Source organism: Neoarius graeffei, chromosome 14, assembly GCF_027579695.1.
Source record: "Neoarius graeffei isolate fNeoGra1 chromosome 14, fNeoGra1.pri, whole genome shotgun sequence".
Classification (NCBI taxonomy): domain Eukaryota; kingdom Metazoa; phylum Chordata; class Actinopteri; order Siluriformes; family Ariidae; genus Neoarius; species Neoarius graeffei.
In genome coordinates this window covers 65980664-66003651 of record NC_083582.1, presented here as the reverse complement: position 1 = coordinate 66003651, position 22988 = coordinate 65980664, and the positions used below count along the sequence as shown (strand labels likewise).

Genomic DNA, 22988 nt, shown 5'->3' with positions numbered 1-22988 from the left:
ATGGATATGATCCAGGCTGTATTCCTGACTTAGTGTTAGCACAATGGGTTCTGAACCCAGTGGAACCCTGATAAAGCAGAAGGAGTTAGAAACGATTGAAAGCGCTCTCAATACTTGTACATTCTCACTTCCAGAAGTCCAAAAATACATAAGTGGTTTTCAGCAGTGAACCGTTCCTATTAGAGCTGGGACTTGAGCTCAGCCAAACTGTAGCCAGACACACCAAAAAAGCAACAGGGCAAAGGATTTTGCAAGGGATTAGTGGCAGGCTGCCAGGTCGCTCCGTTGTGTGGAGTTGTCAATATTTATTTTAAAAGTAAGTAAGTAAATTACACAGGGAAATAAATACTTAAGTACAGTGTAAATGAAAAATACTGTAGCAAGTGTGCGTGGAAGAAGAGTCTGGAGACAGAAATCTTAGTTTCTCAGTCGTTAGCCTGTGCTACTTGCTCTCAATAGCACTGGCTTGACTGCTTTATTAGCATTCGCTAACACTGCTGATGAACGCTACACTGACTGGAAAATTACTTTACTGCTGCACTGACTGTGCCGACTTGTGGGTAAGCCAGCATTGGCCTTCGAGAAGACCGAGGGCGATAAAATTTTGGCTAATTCATCCGTCACTTCCTACATAAGCATAATCTGCCATGGCCTTCTGTCCCGGCAATGAAGTCAGCTCACGATTAAGCTCACGTTGGCCTTCGAAGAGGACTAGGGTGATACATTTTTGGTCCTGCACACTATAAATCAAAATCTGATTGGTTAATTAATCTGTCACTTCCTACACTGCCATGGCCTTCTGTCCCGGCAATGAAGTCCTAACCAATGAGTGAGCCAGCTCTAAACTATGGGGTGCCAAGTGTCACCGGGCCCATTTCGTGGACGAAATGCATTTCGTCCATCACAGAATGCATTTCGTCATCACAAAATGCATTTCGTCGGACGAAATGCATTTCGTCCATCACGAAACGCATTTCGTCCATCACGAAACACATTTTGTGATGACGAAATGCATTTCGTCCATGAAATGGGCCTGGTGACACTTGGCACCCCGTACTAAACTCTTCTCAGCCTAGAGACAACAAACAAAACAAATCTCATTGGATAACTTGATTTTAATGTTTTCATGGACAGTAACCCTTTCATTTCTGAAGCACATTTGATAGAAAATGAGGCCAAATTAGGATTAGAAGAGAATAATTATAATGAAGTTATGAAAGAATGAAAGAAATTAAATATAATATTTGAAATGTTTGGGCCTTCTCTGAACGCCTAGAAGGCCCGAACATTTCCCCTCTGGTGGTTTTCCAGCCAATGCTTTTGACTCCGCTCACTTTTACAGCCCGACTAGAAGCAACAGAGCAAGACTCTGCTAATTTTTTTCTTTAAAATTTTTTTTAAACAAAAAATAACTCCCATATGTACAACAATAACAGGGTAAAGGAGCAGGGACAAGTGTCATTACAATGCAAATCAAATAAAAATGTCAAAGATGAGGCTTTAGAACCATGAATAACAGCATGTGTTGGTTTAATCACTATTATTACCACACGTTATTAAAACTATAATTTTAACAGGCGTAAGTTGCATGCCTTACAGGAATTTAACTGTATCTGTTCTGTAATACACGTGTGAGGAAGATGACTTGGGAATTGTTCATAAATCCGTTTCTCATACCCAGTGATGAACACTAAGCTCTGCTGTACTCATCTGTGAATATGCGCACACACACACACACACAGCCGAAGATTTACTCTAAGCTTTAGAGTTGATTGGATGTGCAGTACAATGAGGCTCGGATCAGGATTTGACCTGGTGTAAATAATGAAACCTACTGTACAATGTAGCTCGTGCCCTGTGCACACAACATTCAGAAAGAGCTACACCTTAGTCCAAGCCTGCAATTATTGTGTGCGTTAAAAGACGTGAGCAAATAGATAGAGGCCGACTGATAGAAAACTGCGCCAGTGTGCAACTCTGAGCATCTCAACCTACTCTAATTTTTACATTAGCTACTGTAGTAGCATGGCTGTCTCATTGATTGACAGAGTGGGTTTGGAAATGGACCAAACAGATGGCAGGAGGTAGAAGGCCATTAATCTACATTGCTGTGTAGCGACATCTACTGCATTAGCACTAAGACACGCACACACTAACACACACCAAACACTGTGACCCAATCTGGAACTGGAGGTAGAGAGATATGAAGTCCATGTTCATGTTGTACATTAGTGTGAGAGTGCGTGTGTGTGTGTGTGTGTGTGTGTGTGTGTGTGTGTGTGTGTGTGTGTGTGTAAATGTGATTGTGTATGTAAACCATCAGTGGCCATGTATGTGAACACCTTGTCATGTAAGAAACATGGTGCGTGTACTAACGGTTAACAAAATAATGCTGGACTGGCCAAAACCCGGTTAATACGGACTCAGACAGGGATCACCCAGGGAAGATGGCGCAACACTGCTTAATGCCATTTCTCAAACATGACAACATGACCACTATCCTATACATTCTCCCCAGTGATATTTAGTTTAGCATGTAGTTAGTCACAGCTAGAATAGTGCTCTGGCCAACTTCAACTGATATTTTTAATATTCATATATAATGATGTTTTAATACTGTATGTATTGTTATCCCTCAAGATTTAACCATACACCCTTAGAAAAAGAACTGCACTGCAAAAAATGATATCTTAGCAAGCGAAAATATCTTAAATAGTTGAAACGATCTAGCATTTCCTATTAGAAGAATACAAGACACCAATTCTGAGATTATTAAACTTACAGTGGTGCTTGAAAGTTTGTGAACCCTTTAGAGTTTTCTATCTTTCTGCATAAATATGACCTAAAACATCATCAGATTTTCACACAAGTCCTAAAAGTAGATAAAGAGAACCCAGTTAAACAAATGAGACAAAAATATTATACTTAGTCATTTATTTATTGAGGAAAATGATCCAATATTACATATCTGTGAGTGGGAAAAGTATGTGAACCTTTGCTTTCAGTATCTGGTGTGACCCCCTTGTGCAGCGATAACTGCAACTAAACATTTCCGGTAACTGTTGATCAGTCCTGCACACCGGCTTGGAGGAATTTTAGCCCATTCCTCCGTACAGAACAGCTTCAACTCTGGGATGTTGGTGGGTTTCCTCACATGAACTGCTCGCTTCAGGTCCTTCCACAACATTTCGATTGGATTAAGGTCAGGACTTTGACTTGGCCATTCCAAAACATTCACTTTATTCTTCTTTAACCATTCTTTGGTAGAATGACTTGTGTGCTTAGGGTCGTTGTCTTGCTGCATGACCCACCTTCTCTTGAGATTCAGTTCATGGACAGATGTCCTGACATTTTCCTTTAGAATTCACTGGCATAATTCAGAATTAATTGTTCCATCAATGATGGCAAGCCGTCCTGGCCCAGATGCAGCAAAACAGGCCCAAACCATGATACTACCACCACCATGTTTCACAGATGGGATACGGTTCTTATGCTGGAATGCAATGTTTTCCTTTCTCCAAACATAATGCTTCTCATTTAAACCAAAATGTTCTATTTTGGTCTCATCCGTCCACAAAACATTTTTCCAATAGCCTTCTGGCTTGTCCACGTGATCTTTAGCAAAATGCAGATGAGCAGCAATGTTCTTTTTGGAGAGCAGTGGCTTTCTCCTTGCAACTCTGCCATGCACACCATTGTTGGTCAGTGTTCTCTTGATGGTGGACTCATGAACATTAACATTAGCCAATGTGAGAGAGGCCTTCAGTTGCTTAGAAGTTACCCTGGGGTCTTTTGTCACCTCACCGACTATTACACACCTTGCTCTTGGAGTGATCTTTGTTGGTCGACCACTCCTGGGGAGGGTAACAGTGGTCTTGAATTTCCTCCATTTGTACACAATCTGTCTGACTGTGGATTGGTGGAGTCCAAACTCTTTAGAGATGGTTTTGTAACCTTTTCCAGCCTGATGAGCATCAACAACGCTTTTTCTGAGGTCCTCAGAAATCTCCTTTGTTTGTGCCATGATACACTTCCACAAACATGTGTTGTGAAGATCAGACTTTGATAGATCCCTGTTCTTTAAATAAAACAGGGTGCCCACTCACACCTGATTGTCATCCCATTGATTGAAAACACCTGACTCTAATTTCACCTTCAAATTACCTGCTAATCCTAGAGATTCACATCCTTTTGCCACTCACAGATATGTAATATTGTATCATTTTCCTCAATAAATAAATGACCAAGTATAATATTTTTGTCTCATTTGTTTAACTGGGTTCTCTTTATCTACTTTTAGGACTTGTGTGAAAATCTGATGATGTTTTAGGTCATATTTATGCAGAAAGATAGAAAACTCTAAAGGGTTCACAAACTTTCAAGCACCACTGTAGTTCTAGATTGCAACCGATTTATTCTAAGATGTCTTATCAAGTAAAAATATCTGTCCATGCAGCAAGATAGTTTCACTAGTATTAAGTAATTTTCTCCTCAAATTCAGTTTTCAATTTTTTTTGCAATGTACAAGTAGAACTAGTTTAGAAAAACAGATTTGTTGACTATCCAAATAAACACTTTTTTTTTTCTTCTGAGAGTGTATATATGTGTGGTGGCCTGGGAAAACCCTTCACCTGGTGGCATTTTGATGTTTTCCACTATATACTTCAGGCCTGAACTGAAATATGTTTCTCTTTTGCTTGGTTCTCAATCACAAGTGAAGTTCTAGCATTTTAAAATCTGGTTGCATGTAAATATTCCTTTCTGACTGTGGCACAAGAGCATGACGGGCATTTTAACAGCTGATCGAAGCCGAATTCAACACTGAATTGATTAAGTTTGTCTGTTTCACTATGTCACACACAACCATGCTACAACTTGATCAAAGCCTGGCATTCGCACTTGGCTAGCAAGAGATAGATAGATTGATTGATTGATTGATTGATTGATTGATTGATTGATTGATTGATTGATTGATTGATTGATTGATTTTACTTTATTGATCCCAAGCTGGGAAATTGTTGTGTGACAGCAGCAAGTTATTAAATGGTATCTGGTTATTTAGCACAAAAGTCTCTTAGCACAACTCTGGATTATGGTCAGAATAATCGAAAAAAATATGAAAAAATACAAGTCTCGAAGCTGTGGCTAGTTAGCAAATTGTAAATAATAAATATGATATAATTTAAGCTTAGCACTTTAATAAAGGGGCGGCACGGTGGTGTAGTGGTTAGCGCTGTCGCCTCACAGCAAGAAGGTCCGGGTTCGAGCCCCGTGGCCGGCGAGGGCCTTTCTGTGCAGAGTTTGCATGTTCTCCCCGTGTCCGCATGGGTTTCCTCCGGGTGCTCCGGTTTCCCCCACAGTCCAAAGACATGCAGGTTAGGTTAACTGGTGACTCTAAATTGAGCGTAGGTGTGAATGTGAGTGTGAATGGTTGTCTGTGTCTATGTGTCAGCCCTGTGATGACCTGGCGACTTGTCCAGGGTGTACCCTGCCTTTCGCCTGTAGTCAGCTGGGATAGGCTCCAGCTTGCCTGCGACCCTGTAGAACAGGATAAAGCGGCTACAGATAATGAGATGAGATGAGACTTTAATAAAGACAAAACAAACCTGGAAGTTGGCTGTAGCGGCGTACTGTGTCAGGGGACATGCTGTGTTAAATAATCTGGAGGGAGGATTGGTGACTAACATGCAGGCTACATAAAACATGGCAGTTTCAAGATGGCGGAGTCGGGAAATACAATCGCTCGTTTTCGATCAGAATCTCAGCAGTGTGAGATGAAGTGACTTCACCAAAAGGTGGATTTTTTTCCCTAACCCTTTTTACTAATCTTTACAACTGTGTGTGTATATGTGTGTGTATATATATATATATATATATATATATATATATATATATATATATATATATATATATATAAATGTATAAGATCGGCATCTCGGCAACTTTCATTTAAAAAAAATCCATCAAACATCTTTAAACGCAATCAGTAAGTATTCATAATAAAGATTAAGTGTTCTTGGATCTTGTACTAAAGAACTTAGAGTTGTGCTAAGAGACTTTAGAACTTGTGCTAAAGAACTTTTCTGCTAAATATCCGTAAACCCGTTAGCCATGCGAAAAGAAAAACACACTCTACAACATAAAATAGAATTTAGGGGGGGAAAAGAAAGATCCCAAGCTTTGTACATGTGAATGTGCCTTAATAGTGCTAAAAACAAGTATTGTGATAACTGAAGATTAAAACCTGTGCAGAGGTGGCAGTATTGAATGGAAAGGCATCCTTATTTCTTAAACTGTCTTTTTACGCAATATGATCTTTGTGGGTCGACAGCCTCAACAAGATTAAACAGTCATTAAAGTTAAAAAAAAATGTCCATGTTGTTTTGGTGAAATACATTTATTGGTTCATAAAGCTGAGCTGTCAAAGTATGTTCTAGATTTTATTTATAGATATAGAAGAATTCAGCCACAGCTGTATATGATGGGTTTTCCCCGACCACCTCATATATAAGTTTTTTCTGACCATGTCGTTAATCTGATATGAAGTTTGATTATGCAGGACCAGTCAAATGTTTGTACTCCCCTACTCATTCATAGGTTTTTCTGTATTGTGACTATTTTCTACATTGGAGAACCATAATGAAGACATCAAAACTATGAGATAACATCTGGAACATGTATGGAATTATGTGGTGAAATAAAAAAATGTGTTAAACAAAATGTTTCATATTTTTTAGATTGTTCAAAGTAGCTACTGTTTCCCTTGATGACGCTTTGTACACTATTGTCATTATCTTAACCAGCTTCATGAGGTCGTCACCTGGAATGCTTTTCAATTAACAGGTGCCTCGTTAGTGCAATTTCTCACATTGTTAATAAAAATGCAGTAAACAGCCCTATTCCATCTACAATTATCTCATCTCATCTCATTATCTCTAGCCGCTTTATCCTTCTACAGGGTTGCAGGCAAGCTGGAGCCTATCCCAGCTGACTACGGGCAAAAGGCGGGGTACACCCTGGACAAGTCGCCAGGTCATCACAGGGCCGACACATAGACACAGACAACCATTCACACTCACATTCACACCTACGGTCAATTTAGAGTCACCAGTTAACCTAACCTGCATGTCTTTGGACTGTGGGGGAAACCAGAGCACCCGGAGGAAACCCACGCGGACAACATGCAAACTCCACACAGAAAGGCCCTTGCCGGCCCCGGGGCTCGAACCCAGGACCTTCTTGCTGTGAGGCGACAGCGCTAACCACTACACCACCGTGCCGCAAATCTACAATTATAGTAATCCATATTATGTCAAGAATCGCTGAATGAAGTAAAGAGAAACGACATCATTACTTTAAGACGTGAAGGGTCTTTTAATTAATAACATTAAAGACAAACATTGAATTCGGAGGTGTGTCCAAGCTTTTGACTGGTCCTGTATGTTAATAACCTTGTTAGAAACACTGTGCCTACTAATCATAATCAAAGGCTATCTTGAAGACTTCAGATGAATTTGTAAATTTGAAATCACAGTCAGATCAACTTTTTTTTTTTTCCTCGATAATTTTCCTGGATATCTAATGGATTTATAAAATAGTTGTAGGAGACAATGCCTGTACGGTAGTAGATCCCTCTCTGGTCCGTATTAATGCAGGTTTGACTGTGTTTCTGAGGGAAACAGGTGGGGGAGACACGTGTCAGTAGTCACTGTCTGTTGTATTCTCCCTGGGGAATGTTTTATCTCCTTCACAGTGTCCCCAAGTGTACTGCTGTACTGCACTTTTTTTTTTCTTTTCTCAAACCAGCTCTTTTGTTCTTGTTTGTTTTACAATGCACTGCATAATCAGAAGAAGCTGCGTGTAGGTACCCTGCATACCTCACACACCGAGACCACACACACCTCCTGGCTGCATGAATTACTGTCGTATAGCTGTGTTGCTTTCTGACTAATGATCACATTATGCAAACCAATGTGCTGGTGGTGATATTAATGTGCTGCACGTGCTTTGTTTTATTTATTCCGGCTACTGCAATAAGCTTTTGTTGCTCTGATTATCATATACGTTCTGATGTCATTGTCTGGTATGTGCTTAACGAAAGACCTGTTCGCTGCTGTCTGTCTTTTATTTTTCATCTCTAATTCCCAGCTTTTTCATCAATCAGTCTCTCTCTACCTCCTTTTCTCCTCTCTCTTTTTATATTTGTGTCACACAGCTTATATTGTTTCTGTGGACCAGCATGATTTTACTGCATGTAGATAGTACAGCATGTGTACATGCATATCACAGTTTAAATATACTCTCTCTCTCTGTCTGTAGGGGATGTGCTCTTTCAGATGGCTGAAGTCCACAGACAGATCCAGATGCAGTTGGAAGACATGGTGTGTATCACTCACTGTAAATTCCCACTGGAGATGAAATGGATGGAGTCGGATTTATTATTATTATTATTATTATTACCTGTGGATCAATCAAACCTGTGGTTTGAGCCCCGTGGCCGGCGAGGGCCTTTCTGTGCGGAGTTTGCATGTTCTCCCCATGTCCGCGTGGGTTTCCTCCGGGTGCTCCGGTTTCCCCCACAGTCCAAAGACATGCAGGTTAGGTTAACTGGTGACTCTAAATTGACCGTAGGTGTGAATGTGAGTGTGAATGGTTGTCTATGTCTACGTGTCAGCCCTGTGATGACCTGGCGACTTGTCCAGGGTGTTCCCCGCCTTTCACCCGTAGTCAGCTGGGATAGGCTCCAGCTTGCCTGCGACCCTGTAGAACAGGATAAAGCGGCTAGAGATAATGAGATTATTATTATTATTATTACCTGTGGCTCAATCATGAAAACCATTCCTAATAGAACAGAAATTTTCGAATCGATTATTAATGGCAGACAGCAAATAAGTAAGAAATAAACCATGATTGTGCATCATGGGAAAATAATCAACAACGGAGTGGTGTGTGATCTCAGAGTTGACTAATAGGCCGATGAGCTGTTGCCATGGCGTGGCGTCCGTCGTCCACAGTTCAGTTAAATCGTATCTCCTCCGTCAGTTCTCTACGGATTTCTGTTCCGATTGTTTTGTTTGAAAGAACTCATCACTCTACACACAACTTGATCGCTGTTTTGTCAATTTTTTTGCTAATGAGTTACTACTTTGTCCAAATTAATGAATTTCCCAGGCCTCTCACTAGAATTGTCTCTCCTCTCTAATTTCTCATCCGATTAGAGTTCTGATTGATGTTTTGGGTAGCTCTTACCATGAGGAACAAAACTTGGTTGGTTGGTTGGTTGGTTGTTGATTTTCCTGTTGTACACAATTTGTTTACAACTTTGTTTATTTTCAGTTAAATTGTATCTCCTCCCTCAGTTCTTAATGGATTTCAGTTCTGATTGTTTTATTTGAAAGAACTAGTCTTTCTGCATAACACTTGGTCATTATGTTGTCTTTTTTTTTTTTGCTAACAAATTAGTAATGAGATCAACTTAACGAATTTCCTTCTGACTAGAATTGTATATCCTCTTGCAGTTCTCACCCGATTTCGGTTCTGATTGATGTTTTGGGTCAATTTTCCCTTGGGGAACAAAACTTAGTCCTTTGTTGAGCTTCCTGTTGTAAACAATTAGTCGTGGAGGTTGGTCCTCTCTCACATTGTCACATTTCAGTTCTGTTTGATGTTTTGGATGTCATGGTTGTTTTGATGGCAGGTCAGATGACCTACTACATCCTTGACGTTCTGGTTTATTCCTCTTGCGCCGCAGAAATGTGTAGACACTAACATTAATTTTTGTTTGTTTTATTAATGAACTTGTTGTACTTTTTATCCATTTATCATTCTATTTAATATTGTGGAAAACCAGTGAAACCCATTCCTGTTATCACTTACATAGTAGTAGTTATAGTAGCTATAAACATTCTTTCCATCACCATTCTGTTTTTTGGCTTTTCATAAGACTAAAATAAAATATTACAGAGAAAACGAAGTCTTCCATTCTGAAGAAATGCTTGATTTGAAAACGTAACCAAATACTGACCGTGGAGATTCCTTCCAAAAATGCTGAATAAGAACTTCTTGACTGAGAACATTGTTATATCAAGTTGTTCATATTATAAATAGAAACATGTAATTTACCTTGCAACCAGAATTACAACTTCTGACCAATCAGATTCCAGAATTCAACAGCACTGTGATGTAAACACCATTAAATACCCCATATATATTTATTCCTATCCTTTTATTTTGACCTTATCTGGAGGCTTTCATGTGGCTCAGTAGTGGCGAAAGTAAAGGGTGTGCCAAATCAGAATGTCATCAGAACAATGGGTCATGTCTATAGCATTATCCATCCTCAGGCTAGAAGATATCGGGGGCTTTCCTGCTCAGTGTCACGCACTGACACGAGTTAAACAAAAACCATGCTCTGTTTCTTCCTTAACTGAAATGATAACATTGAGATTGAGGGGATCCTGAAGCACTCCGACTTACCTTTCAGTCTGGTTAAGTCCTCTGAAAGTGTGTTCTTTTACCAGTACAGCTGTGTCATGTGTGCTTTCTCGTAGAGCTGGCCTTATCGCTTGAAAGTAGCTGCTGATTTAGCTCTAGCTAATCCCAGCTGATATGGCTGTAGTTTAGTATTGAAGGTTAGATTGAGTGGCTGCCTGCATGAGCCTGTGTCAGCATTTTGAGTATGGATGCTTAGGCGAGGAGATCATGACGGTGAATTCTGATGATGCTCGAGAAAGATGGCTTTTCATTTTTCCAAGAATGATGCTCACAAATCAGAGGTGTGTGTGCGCTGAGCTTGGAGTGATTTCAGCTGCCCTGGAATACCACGACAGTGTCACTGCTGTGCTCGGGAAAGAACCAACACCCAATATATATATTTGGTCAGTTAATTATGGGCCCTTTCTCATTGATGGACAGGGCAGACAAGGGTTTAGAAATTGTAAAAAGCAGCAGATGGTGTACAGTAATTTGAACTACAAAGTCACCAATATGGAAGGTGTACCGTACCTGCTAACATAGCCAATAAGTCAAGATGTGACAAATGAAAGGAAAACCAGTGGCTCTGTTATTCTGTGGCGGCCATTTATTTATCTCCCTGGCGTGCTTTGAGTCCATTTAACCCTTCGAGGGAAGAGTGCCGACAAATCAATGCCAAGTTTGCTGTATCACCTTTATCCTATGATGAAACATTTCTGTCCTGATGGGCGTGGTCTCTTCCAGAGTGAGTCCACCCCCATTCACAGTGAACAAGGGCTTGCTGAGTGGTTTGATGAGGATGAGTATTATGCATATTATATGCTAAGCGAATTTAATGGAAATTTTGGAGCAAACCAGAACGTCAAGGACGTAGTAGCTCATCTGGCCTGCCATCAAAACAACCATGACGACCAAAACATCAAACAGAACTGAAATGTGACAATGTGAGAGAGGACCAACTTCTACGACTAATTGTTTACAACAGGAAGATCAACAAAGCACCAAATTTTGTTCCCCAAGGGAAGATCTACCCAAAACATCAATCAGAACCAGAATCAGATGATAAGTGAGAGAGGAGATACAATTCTAGTGAGAGGCCTGGAAAATTCGTTAATTTGACCTAATTACTAACTCATTAGCAAAAAAAATTGGCAAAACAACGACGAAGTTTTGTGCGGAGTGATGAGTTCTTGCGAACAAAACAATTGGAATGGAAATCCGTGGAGAACTGACAGAGGAGATATGATTTCACTGAATTGTGGACAACGGACACCACGCCATGGTAATAGCTCATGAGTTAAATATTAGAGAGAGAGAGAGAGAGAGAATGAGAATGAATATGAATACCTCATATATGTATGCTTTTATCTCTTAGCTGAAATCCTTCCACAATGAGCTCCTCACTGAACTGGAGAAGAAGGTTGAGCTGGATGCGCGCTACCTAAATGTAAGTAACAAATCCACACAGAGATACTTTTGAACTAATGTTCATTTTAAACAACTTCTTCTTCTTCTTTGGGCTGTTCCCGTTAGGGGTCGCCGCAGCGGATAATGTCCCTCCATCTCCATCTGTCCTCCGTATCTTTTTCTGTAGCACAAATCGTCCTCATGTCCTCCTTCACCACATCCATAAATCTCATCTTTGCTCTTCTTCTTTTCCTTCTACCTGGCAACTCCATCTCCAGCATTCTTTTCCCAATATACCCTGGATCTCTTTCTGTGCGTGTCCAAACCATCTCAATCTCACCTCTTTCATTTTGTCTCCAAGCCGTCCTATACGTCCTGTCCCTCTAATATCCTCATTTCTAATCCGGTCCAACTTTGTCATCTCAAAACATCTTCAGCTCCACTATCTCCAGTTCAGCCTCCTGTCTTTTGTTCATTTTAAATTTGTTGAAACTAATTCCGAAGTTGTAGAAAGATTTAACAGTTCACTACATACACAGATGCACTTTATCACACTTTAGTTATTTAACTCACTTTTAACCGCAAAACATACTGTTGTGGTCAGAAGTTTACATACAGTGGCATGAATGTCATCTTGGATCTGAATGTCATGGCAATATTTGGGCTTTCAGTAATTTCTTTGAACTGTTCTTTTTCTGTGGCAGAATGTACAGCATACAGCTTTAATTTAAAACAACACTAGAATTTGGTGCACAAGTTTTAATTTCCTTTGGGTTTTCTGAAATCAACGGAGGGTCACAATTATACATACAGGGTCAAAAATTGTGACCCTCCGTTGATTTCAGAACCAACGGAGGGTACAACACACCTAATATTTGGGTAAAATGTCTCTTTGCAAGATTCACCTTGACCAAACATTTCTGTTTACTATGTACAAGCTTCTGGCAGAATTCTGGTTGGATATTTCATGCCTCTTCATGGTAGAATTGGTAGCGTTCAATTAAAATTTTTTTTTTTCTTGGCATGGACTCGACTTATAAGCACGGTCCATATATTTTCAATAGGGTTAAAGTCAGGACTTGTTGTAAGCTTAAAGGAACAGTCCACCGTATTTCCATAATGAAATATGTTCTTATCTGAATTGAGACGAGCTGATCCGTACCTCTCCGAGCTTTGCGCGACCTCCCAGTCAGTCAGACGTGCTGTCACTCCTGTTAGCAATGTAGCTAGGCTCAGCATGGCCAATGGTATTTTTTGGGGCTGTAGTTAGATGCGACCAAACTCTTCCACGTTTTTCCTGTTTACATAGGTTTATATGACCAGTGACGTGACAAAGTTCAGTTACACAAATTGAAACGTGGCAATTTTCTATGCTATGGAAAGTCTGCGCTATAATGACAGGCATACTAACACCTTCTGCGCGCTTCGACAGCGCATTGATACCTTCACTCGGAGTTGTACCATTTTTTTTTAGACAGGGCGGATGGACCAGGGCATTCGCCCGCCTGGCCGTGCCCGACGAGGAGCGCTCTCGGCCGGCTTGGGAGGCAGACGGCAGCCCCTCCTGGAAGTGTGGTTTTACCATGGGCCTCATGCGGAAAAATGACAAAGTCCTAGTTTTACCATGGGCCTTAGGCTGAAAAAATGACAAAGTCCCAGTTTTACCATGGGGCTCGAGTTGTACCATTCTTTTTAGACAGGGCGGATGGACCAGGGCATTCACCCACCTGGCCGTGCCCGACGAGGAGCGCTCTCGGCCGGCTCGGGAGGCAGACGTCAGCCCCTCCTGGAAGTGCAGTTTTACCATGGGCCTGTGAAGGTATCAATGCGCTGTCGAAGCACACAGAAGGTGTTAGTACGCCTGTCATTATAGTGCGGACTTTCCATAGCATAGAAAATCACCACGTTTCAATTTATGTAACTGAACTTTGTCATGTCACTGGTCATATAAACCTATGTAAACAGGAAAAACGTGGAAGAGTTTGGTCACATCTAACTACAGCCCCAAAAAATACCATTGGCCATGCTGAGCCTAGCTACATTGCTAACAGGAGTGACAGCGCGTCTGACTGACTGGGAGGTCGCGCAAAGCTCAGAGAGGTACGGATCAGCTCGTCTTAATTCAGAGAAGAACATATTTCATTATGGAAATACGGTGGACTGTTCCTTTAATGTTGGCCTGCTTTATCCTCCACAACCAGCTCTGATGCGTGTTTGTGTTCATTGTCCTGTTGTAACTCCCAAGTCGTGTTCAAGTTTCTGATGGTTTATGCCGAAGAATTCTGAGGTAGTCCTCCTTCTTCATTATTCCATCCACTTTGTGCAATGAACCAGCTCCACTGGCGGCAAAACAGCCCCACAGCATGATGATCCTACCACCACCACCAGCTGGTACAGTGTCCCTCTGTACATGGTGGTCATTGTGGCCAAACAACTCAATCTTTGTCTCATCTGACCATACAGCTTTCCTCCAGAAGGCTTTTTCTTTGTCCGTGTGGTCAGCTTCAAACTTTAAGCTTGAAGGTGTCGATTTTGGAGCAGAGGGTTATTTCTTGGATAGCAGCCTCTTAGTCCATGGTGATCTGAACTGTAGACAGTGATCCATCAGCTTCCAGTCCATGGCAGGGCTGTGCCACGGTGGTTTCCAGGTTGTTCCTGACCATCCAAACCAATTTCCTTTCAGCTGAGGGTGACAGTTTGGGTTTTCTTGAAGCAAAGTGGCTTGGTAAAGTGACTACACCTCACAATAACTTACATACAATTGTTTGAACTGATCTTGGAATTTGCAGTTGTTTAGAAATGGCTCCAAGAGACATTCTGGAGTTGTGTATATCTTCAATCCTCTTTCTCAGATCTGCACTGAGCTCCTTGGACTTTCCCATTTTACTGTGTGTTGGTCAATCCAATGAGTGCTGTAAACAAACCCTTTTTATGAAGGCACAGAGAAGCTACCAGCTGTAGTTAATCATGATCACCAACAGGAAATTACAAGACTTTGGCCTTGGCAAGATAAGAGACGTTTTGGAAGTTTCAGCACCTCTGAATTAATAATCTAAATGAGCGTATGTAGATTTTTGATCCTGTGTGTGTAATTTTGACCCTGTGTTGATTTCAGAAAACGCAAAGAAAATTAAAACTTGTGCACCAAATTCTAGTTTGTTTTTTTTTATTAAAGATGTATGCTATACAATCATTCTGCCACAGAAAAAGAACAGTTCAAAGAAATTACTGAAAACCCAAATATTGCTATGACATTCCTGTCACTGTATGTAAACTTCTGACCACAACTGTACTTTTCACACTTTTTTTTTTTTAACCGCTTGCTTGTAATCCTGATATCCCAGTGGGTTGGATTTAACGAGTTAGTCACTTGCTTCTGAATTCACCAGGAGCTACTTGATATCCGTTATTCAACACAAACTTTATGCTCTCTATATTGATTTATAAGGCTGAAGTGATTTATAATGTGCAATGTGCTGTCTGGAATGTTATAAATGTGTGTTTTGTGGAACAGCCCTCTTGAGCATAAGCACATCTATACAGACAGACCCCTGTACCTTCAAGGTTTCTGTTGGTATTTAAAGAGTCTCTTCTCCATGGCTCGGTATTAGTTTTCCGTTTATTCTCCTGGATTTAAGAGCTAAAATTATAAGTGTTTAATCAGATATCCACAGTCTGAAATTAAAGTCCAATTTCTGTACAATACAGAAAAGAAATTCTCATAATAAACACTCTGAGAGATTATTAAGCAGTGCATAAACATTCTCATTCACGTTTGTGTAACTCCTCTCATTCAGCAGTGGAGGCAGAAGTATGACTTCCTGTTTTGCGGCTAATGAAAAAACAAGAAGGTGATATTGTGAATTTGAAGTCTGCGAGATTTATATTTCCGTCTCTTTCTCATAAACCCCTTATATTTTGTGTGATAATCTCTTAGGTACCGTAGAGTCCAAATTAATGTAACAGTGTGACTGAGGCACCTTTGCTGAAGTCTTAATGACTTACTGCAGCACAATTTTGACCTCCGGTCTTCTGACAAATAGCCACATCTAAAATGCAAACACTGTCTGAATCATGAACGTTTAGGATGACAGAAAGAGGACAGTGGGGAAGATGAGCAAGTAAACTTCCCATAAACCCCTTAAAACCATCACCACACTTTCAGGTTCTGAACATTAGGTTCAAAACTCTCAAAAAAGATCCATTAAGCTTTGTGAGGCAGAGGCTTTATAGTCACGGTGACGTTGAAACAGCTCTTTTTCTCTTGTTTTGAGTATTGGACGAGACAAAGAGAGCAGCTCAACCTTCCCCGAAGCTTCCGCACTAAGTAGCGAGTTGCTATTTTCGATGCCATAAATATAACACTGTGCTACGTTTTGAAAAACAATCCACAACAATTTGGCGATATCCGAGCCTATAGGTTCTAAATTGTAATGTGAAATTGGAGATATTTTGTCAAAGTAGCTACAACTATACACTGCAAAAAATGGCCTTTCAAAAATAAGAAATAAAAGATTAAAACAAAGCATATTTGCTTGAATCAGGTGAAAAAAATCTGCCAATGGAACTAGTCAAATTGGACTTGGTAAGATTTCTTAAAGTAAGATGAAAAATCTAACCTGTTTTTAGATTAAATAATTCCAAAATAAGATTGGGGAACTTATCATGCGAGATCTGATTAACTCAAAATAGTTCTTATAACAAGATCGTACTTCTTACATTTAGCCATTCAAGTCATTTTTATTTATTTCATTTTAAGGGTATTTCACTTAAATTCATGACAAAGTCTTAGCAGTAAAAACTGAATTTAAGATAAATATACTAATATTAGGATTGTTAAATTCTACAACTAAGCATTGCTAGCTTAAAAGATTCTCCTTTTGTGAGCTGTAATTAGTAAAATACTCTAGATATGAGACCAGAGACTATCTTGAATCAAGTTGACGACACGTGTAGCATTGCAACAAGTTTATTTTTTTTCCCATTTCAACATTCAAACATTAAAACATCTCTTAAGATTCCACTTCCCCAGGACCTCAGGCACCAAAAAAATAATAATAATAAAAAAAAGTCTACGCATTTTGACTTACAGTGCTTACACAACGCCAAAGCAACAGTGCATTTTGGGGGCACTGACTATTCATGTGTACAAGGGGTTTACAAGATCAGGCACAAAAAAAAAAAAACAACCACTGAACTTAACTCACAGCATTCCAAAAAGACCTCACTAAAACGCCCTCCACTTACTCATAAACTTTTTGAAGGCACTTGTCTGGTCTAGAGTCTGTACAGCATCTAGACCAGGGGTGGGCAATTATTTTTTCCATGGGGCCACATGAGAAACAGAAAATTTTGTGGAGGGCCGGACCAAAAGGCTGAACTAAATTCTGCATAATGTTAATTGTATTTCTTGATATAAAGCAGTAAATAACATTGTTTTTACAAGCTGCTAAGACTGGTAAGAGTATGGAAAAAACGACGTTGCCTTACAAAAAATGTCATTTATTCAATCAAATTTCCGAAAACAATGGTTAACAAAATGTGAACGTTTGTACCTTTTTTTTTTTCAGTCACATTCACCCCAAAACACAATAAAGACATCACAATATTGTCTTTCTACTCCAAATATCAAGCAAGATACATCATATTATAATAATGATGCCCACATTTGTAGTCTAATCACCTCATGTGACCTGCTCGCAACAACGTCAATTCGGTGTAGGTATCAGATCTACAGATCGGCTCGGGCTCCGGCGCCTGCTGGTGACGTCACACTATGTGATTGGCTGGACCGTTTGAAGGACGACGTACACATTTGTGGTTGGTCTGGACAAATTACGGAAGTAGTTATCGTGGGATTAGGTTTCGTGGGATTTCATGTCATGTTCATGTCGCGCGCATTACGTTTTTGTTCAAAATAAAAGCAATGCACATTGTCCATGCACGAGGTAAAATTAGAAAATACGTTTATTTTGTAATTTCTAATTAACCTTACGCGGGCCGGTCAGAATGAACCAAAGGGTCGGATGCGGCCCGCGGGCCGTAAAATGCCCAGGTCTAGAAGGACCTCACTCTGAATGACTGAGTAAACAGTCGCAGTAAACTAAAGATATGCAAGGTGACCAAACGTCTACGCATTTTGACTTACAGTGCTTACACAACACCAAAGCAACAACGCATTTTGGGGGCACTGACTGTTTGTTTTGTTTGTTTGTTTGGTGCCTGATCTTGTAAACCCCTCATACACATAAACAAAAACCTCACGAGTGGGTGGGGAAAAAAACAAACCACTGAACTTGTCCTCCACTCACTCATAGCCTTTTTGAAGGCACTTGTCTGGTCTAGAGTGTACAGCATCGAGAAGGATCTCAATCGTAAAGTTCATTTATTCCCAAAACAAGCATACTTTTGTTTTTTTTTTCTTGAAACAAGATGAACCGCATTTGACAAATGTCCAAAATGCACTTACTTGTTTTAAAAAAAAAAACCTTGTTTTATTTTCAAAGGTGCTCCAAATAAGACTTTTTCAAGACATTTTGTCTATACAAGATTTTCAAGACGGACTGTCTAAAAACTAGCCTTTCTAGCTAAATGAGGTTTTGCTTGTTGGGCAATTATGTCTTATAATAAGGGTGGCTAGATGTTTTGACTTGAAAATAGACAAATAAACTTCCTAAGATTTGTATTTTTTGCAGTGTATTTAACAGTTATGCCACAAAATCGAGTCGTACATGAGCGGATAGCTGACGAAGCACGTAGCACCGAGTTGGCAATAAGCCAAGTGGTTGAAAAAGCATGTGAACAGGTTGAGAGGGGTCAGAGAAGTAGCAGTTACTTTTTATTATGGATACACAAAATGTTTTTTTAGGACCGTAACCTTTTTTAAAAAGTCCCAAAGAGTTTTTAAAAGCATTTTGTCTGCTGTCCCCCCCCAGGCCGCTTTGAAGAAGTACCAGATGGAGCATCGGAGCAAAGGAGAAAGTCTGGAGAAGTGCCAGGCCGAGCTGAAGAAACTGCGGCGGAAAAGTCAGCAAGGCAGCAAGACCGCATCCAAGTACAGAGATAATGAGATGCAGGTAAGGATGCCACCCACTCCAATAGTCAATCCAGCTTTCCAGGGCTTTTCCAAAAAAGCTGAATGGGCGACGTTTGAGCGCATTGGCCTGTACAGGCCTCTCAGCTGGATTTGTATTTAATGCATAGATGCGTTTATTCTCTTAAGGCAAGTTTATAGCATATGTCCGTAATATATTTGATAGATTTCTCAGTTGAACTTGGTATCTTGACTATGTTGGCACAACTTGAAAGACCCCCCACCTACCGAATCTACTTCAGGATAGAAACACATTACTACAAATTTACAATGGAAAACGAGTTATCACTTCGATTACCAGCATCATCCACATCAATCTCTGTCTCATCACCTGAACTCATTCATGGCATTTAGACGAGCCTCGTCTTCATCTCTTCATCGATCGACTGGTAACTGTTCATGCGAATATCGATGGGGAAATAATCCATGATTAATTAAGTCGTATCTGTTGACTACATTTCTTGACGTTAATATCTTTTTTCGGTGGGTTAAAAAAGGTAAAAATGTCTCTAGAGTGGTGTGAGCACTTTTCTACAAAGTGACTCGATTAAACGTATGTCTGTTTTGCTATGGTGTGTAGCTATCCAAAAAACTGATCAAAGCCTAGTATTTTCTGTGTGAAGAAATCACACACACAAAAACACATTACTAGTGTGATTTCTAAGTTTGACAAAGTAATTTGGTCAAAACCTGATTTTTTTTTTTCCTTATCATTACCTCGCCCGTGATGGAGTAAGTGGGGCGAGGTATTGTAATCAGTGCGGTTTGTTTGTTTGTGTGTCTGTTAACAATCTAGTGTCTAGACTGTTGCACCAATTGACTTCAAATTTTCAGGGTAGGTGGGCAATGGTCCGTAGATTACCTGCTTAAATTTTGGAGGTAATCGGGTCAAGGTGAAGGTCACCGGAAAGGTCAACCTTTCGGTCAAAGTAACATATTTTCCATTCTAACTCAAAAACGGTTGCCGATAGACAAATGTCTACTATTATGAGCATATATGAACTCCCATATGGCCTTTCATTAGGCACTATGATCTTTAACCTTGAGTGACCCTGAAAGGTCAAACTCAAGGTCACGGATTTTCAGAAAGCTGTAACTTGAAAACGATTGATGGTAGACAGATATTTACCATTATCAACTTATAGGAAGTGCCATATGGGCTTTCATTTGCCGCCATGACTTTTGATCTTGAATGACTTTGAAATGTCAAGCTCAAGGTCATGGATTTTCATAGAACTATAACCTGACAGCTGATGATTGAGAAATATGACCATTATCAATATATAGGTATAAAATAAGTGCTGCCGGGCGAGGTTTGCTTTGCCTGGCAACACTTATTTGTGGCTGTTTTCTCAGAAACACCATTATAGTGACCTTTGACAGTATTACGCACAAGCAAGAGTACCGTTCTATTACATACCCACACTCTTGGAACACCTCTTGTCCAGTCAAATTAGTGGACCAGATGTACCTGTTGTATAAATGCTGTATATATTCCAGCCCACTCCCCTTGCTATTTTACTGAAGACAAGCACGCACTCTGCTTGTGTAGGTTATGGGGTTTTTTTTCTAACTACAGTTGGTTTGGCATGAACGCCTCTCACCAGAGTTGCACAGTGGGTTACAATTACCTGGGGTCTGTTCTGCCCTAACAGTAGGTGGGCTACTAATGATCGCGTGGAGGCGAACTGCTTTTAAATGTCTGAGTGTGATGTGTAAATGGCGTGGGCTGTTCAGGCTTGTTGAAAGACTCTACAGGTGTCATATTATAAAAGATTGGAGGTGAAAGGAGGAGATGGTTTAATGGTGCTTGCCAAGTAGCCCTCAGGTTTACATGTACAACCCCGATTCCAAAAAAGTGGGGACAAAGTACAAATTGTAAATAAAAACGGAATGCAATGATGTGGAAGTTTCAAAATTCCATATTTTATTCAGAATAGAACATAGATGACATATCAAATGTTTAAACTGAGAAAATGTATCATTTAAAGAGAAAAATTAGGTGATTTTAAATTTCATGACAACAACACATCTCAAAAAAGTTGGGACAAGGCCATGTTTACCACTGTGAGACATCCCCTTTTCTCTTTACAACAGTCTGTAAACGTCTGGGGACTGAGGAGACAAGTTGCTCAAGTTTAGGGATAGGAATGTTAACCCATTCTTGTCTAATGTAGGATTCTAGTTGCTCAACTGTCTTAGGTCTTTTTTGTCGTATCTTCCGTTTTATGATGCGCCAAATGTTTTCTATGGGTGAAAGATCTGGACTGCAGGCTGGCCAGTTCAGTACCCGGACCCTTCTTCTACGCAGCCATGATGCTGTAATTGATGCAGTATGTGGTTTGGCATTGTCATGTTGGAAAATGCAAGGTCTTCCCTGAAAGAGACGTTGTCTGGATGGGAGCATATGTTGCTCTAGAACCTGGATATACCTTTCAGCATTGATGGTGTCTTTCCAGATGTGTAAGCTGCCCATGCCACACGCACTAATGCAACCCCATACCATCAGAGATGCAGGCTTCTGAACTGAGCGCTGATGATAACTTGGGTCATCCTTCTCCTCTTTAGTCCGAATGACACGGCGTCCCTGATTTCCATAAAGAACTTCAAATTTTGATTCATCTGACCACAGAACAGTTTTCCACTTTGCCACAGTCCATTTTAAATGAGCCTTGGCCCAGAGAAGACGTCTGCGCTTCTGGATCATGTTTAGATACGGCTTCTTCTTTGAACTATAGAGTTTTAGCTGGCAACGGCGGATGGCACGGTGAATTGTGTTCACAGATAATGTTCTCTGGAAATATTCCTGAGCCCATTTTGTGATTTCCAATACAGAAGCATGCCTGTATGTGATGCAGTGCCGTCTAGGGGCCCGAAGACCACGGGCGCCCAGTATGGTTTTCTGGCCTTGACCCTTACGCACAGAGATTCTTCCAGATTCTCTGAATCTTTTGATGATATGTTCAAACTCTTTGCAATTTTACACTGTCGAACTCCTTTCTGATATTGCTCCACTATTTGTCGGTGCAGAATTAGGGGGATTGGTGATCCTCTTCCCATCTTTACTTCTGAGAGCCGCTGCCACTCCAAGATGCTCTTTTTATACCCAGTCATGTTAATGACCTATTGCCAGTTGACCTAATGAGTTGCAATTTGGTCCTCCAGCTGTTCCTTTTTTGTACCTTTAACTTTTCCAGCCTCTTATTGCCCCTGTCCCAACTTTTTTGAGATGTGTTGCTGTCATTAAATTTCAAATGAGCCAATATTTGGCATGAAATTTCAAAATGTCTCACTTTCGACATTTGATATGTTGTCTATGTTCTATTGTGAATACAATATCAGTTTTTGAGATTTGTAAATTATTGCATTCCGTTTTTATTTACAATTTGTACTTTGTCCCAACTTTTTTGGAATCGGGTTGTAGGAATTAAAATCAGAGCTTTTTTGTATCCTTAGTAGTAGAGTGAAAGAGGAAGAGAGAATGGGTGTATAGTCACACACATACGAGGGTAAGTCAAAAAGTTCTAAGACAGATGTTATAATTTCAAAAGAATTCAAAAAAGGAATACAAAGAAGGAATTCTCCGATGGAAACATCGCTTGCAGAAGTGTTTAGACTTAAATGGAGGATATGTAGAGAAATAGCATTGTTATTTTCATAAATAAAGATTTTTTTTCATTTGGCTTAGAACTTTTTGACTTACCCTCGTACATATTACAAGTCAAAAAATTTCAACCTAGGTGATTTTTTTTCACCTGGGTTAAAATTTTTAACCTAGTTCATAATTTCCAACCTAGGTAAAATTTTGGATTATCTAAGATTCTTAAAAGGGATTTTCTATCACTTCTTTTTTCTTTCTTTCTTGATACTTGCCTGGTATTTCCTTTTGTCTGTCTATATAGTGTATATAGTGAGGATGCCATTTTGTAGTGCTGTCCGAAACCTTAGTGAGGATTATTTACACCCTATATAGTGCACTCAAAGTATCCCACAATGCATCACGAAAAGTAATGTA

The 22988-nt window shown here is 40.1% G+C and overlaps 1 protein-coding gene across 3 annotated transcripts in view; it reads left to right on the top strand.

Moving 5' to 3' along the window:
• baiap2b (BAR/IMD domain containing adaptor protein 2b) overlaps positions 1-22988 on the top strand; it is a 117718-nt gene that overhangs the window by 57331 nt on the left and 37399 nt on the right. For all 3 annotated transcript variants that reach the window (XM_060940246.1, XM_060940245.1, XM_060940247.1), the window contains 3 exons: positions 8320-8381; positions 11849-11920; positions 18816-18956. In XM_060940246.1, the coding sequence (XP_060796229.1) occupies positions 8320-8381; positions 11849-11920; positions 18816-18956 (275 nt within the window). The remainder of the gene's footprint in view (positions 1-8319; positions 8382-11848; positions 11921-18815; positions 18957-22988) is intronic.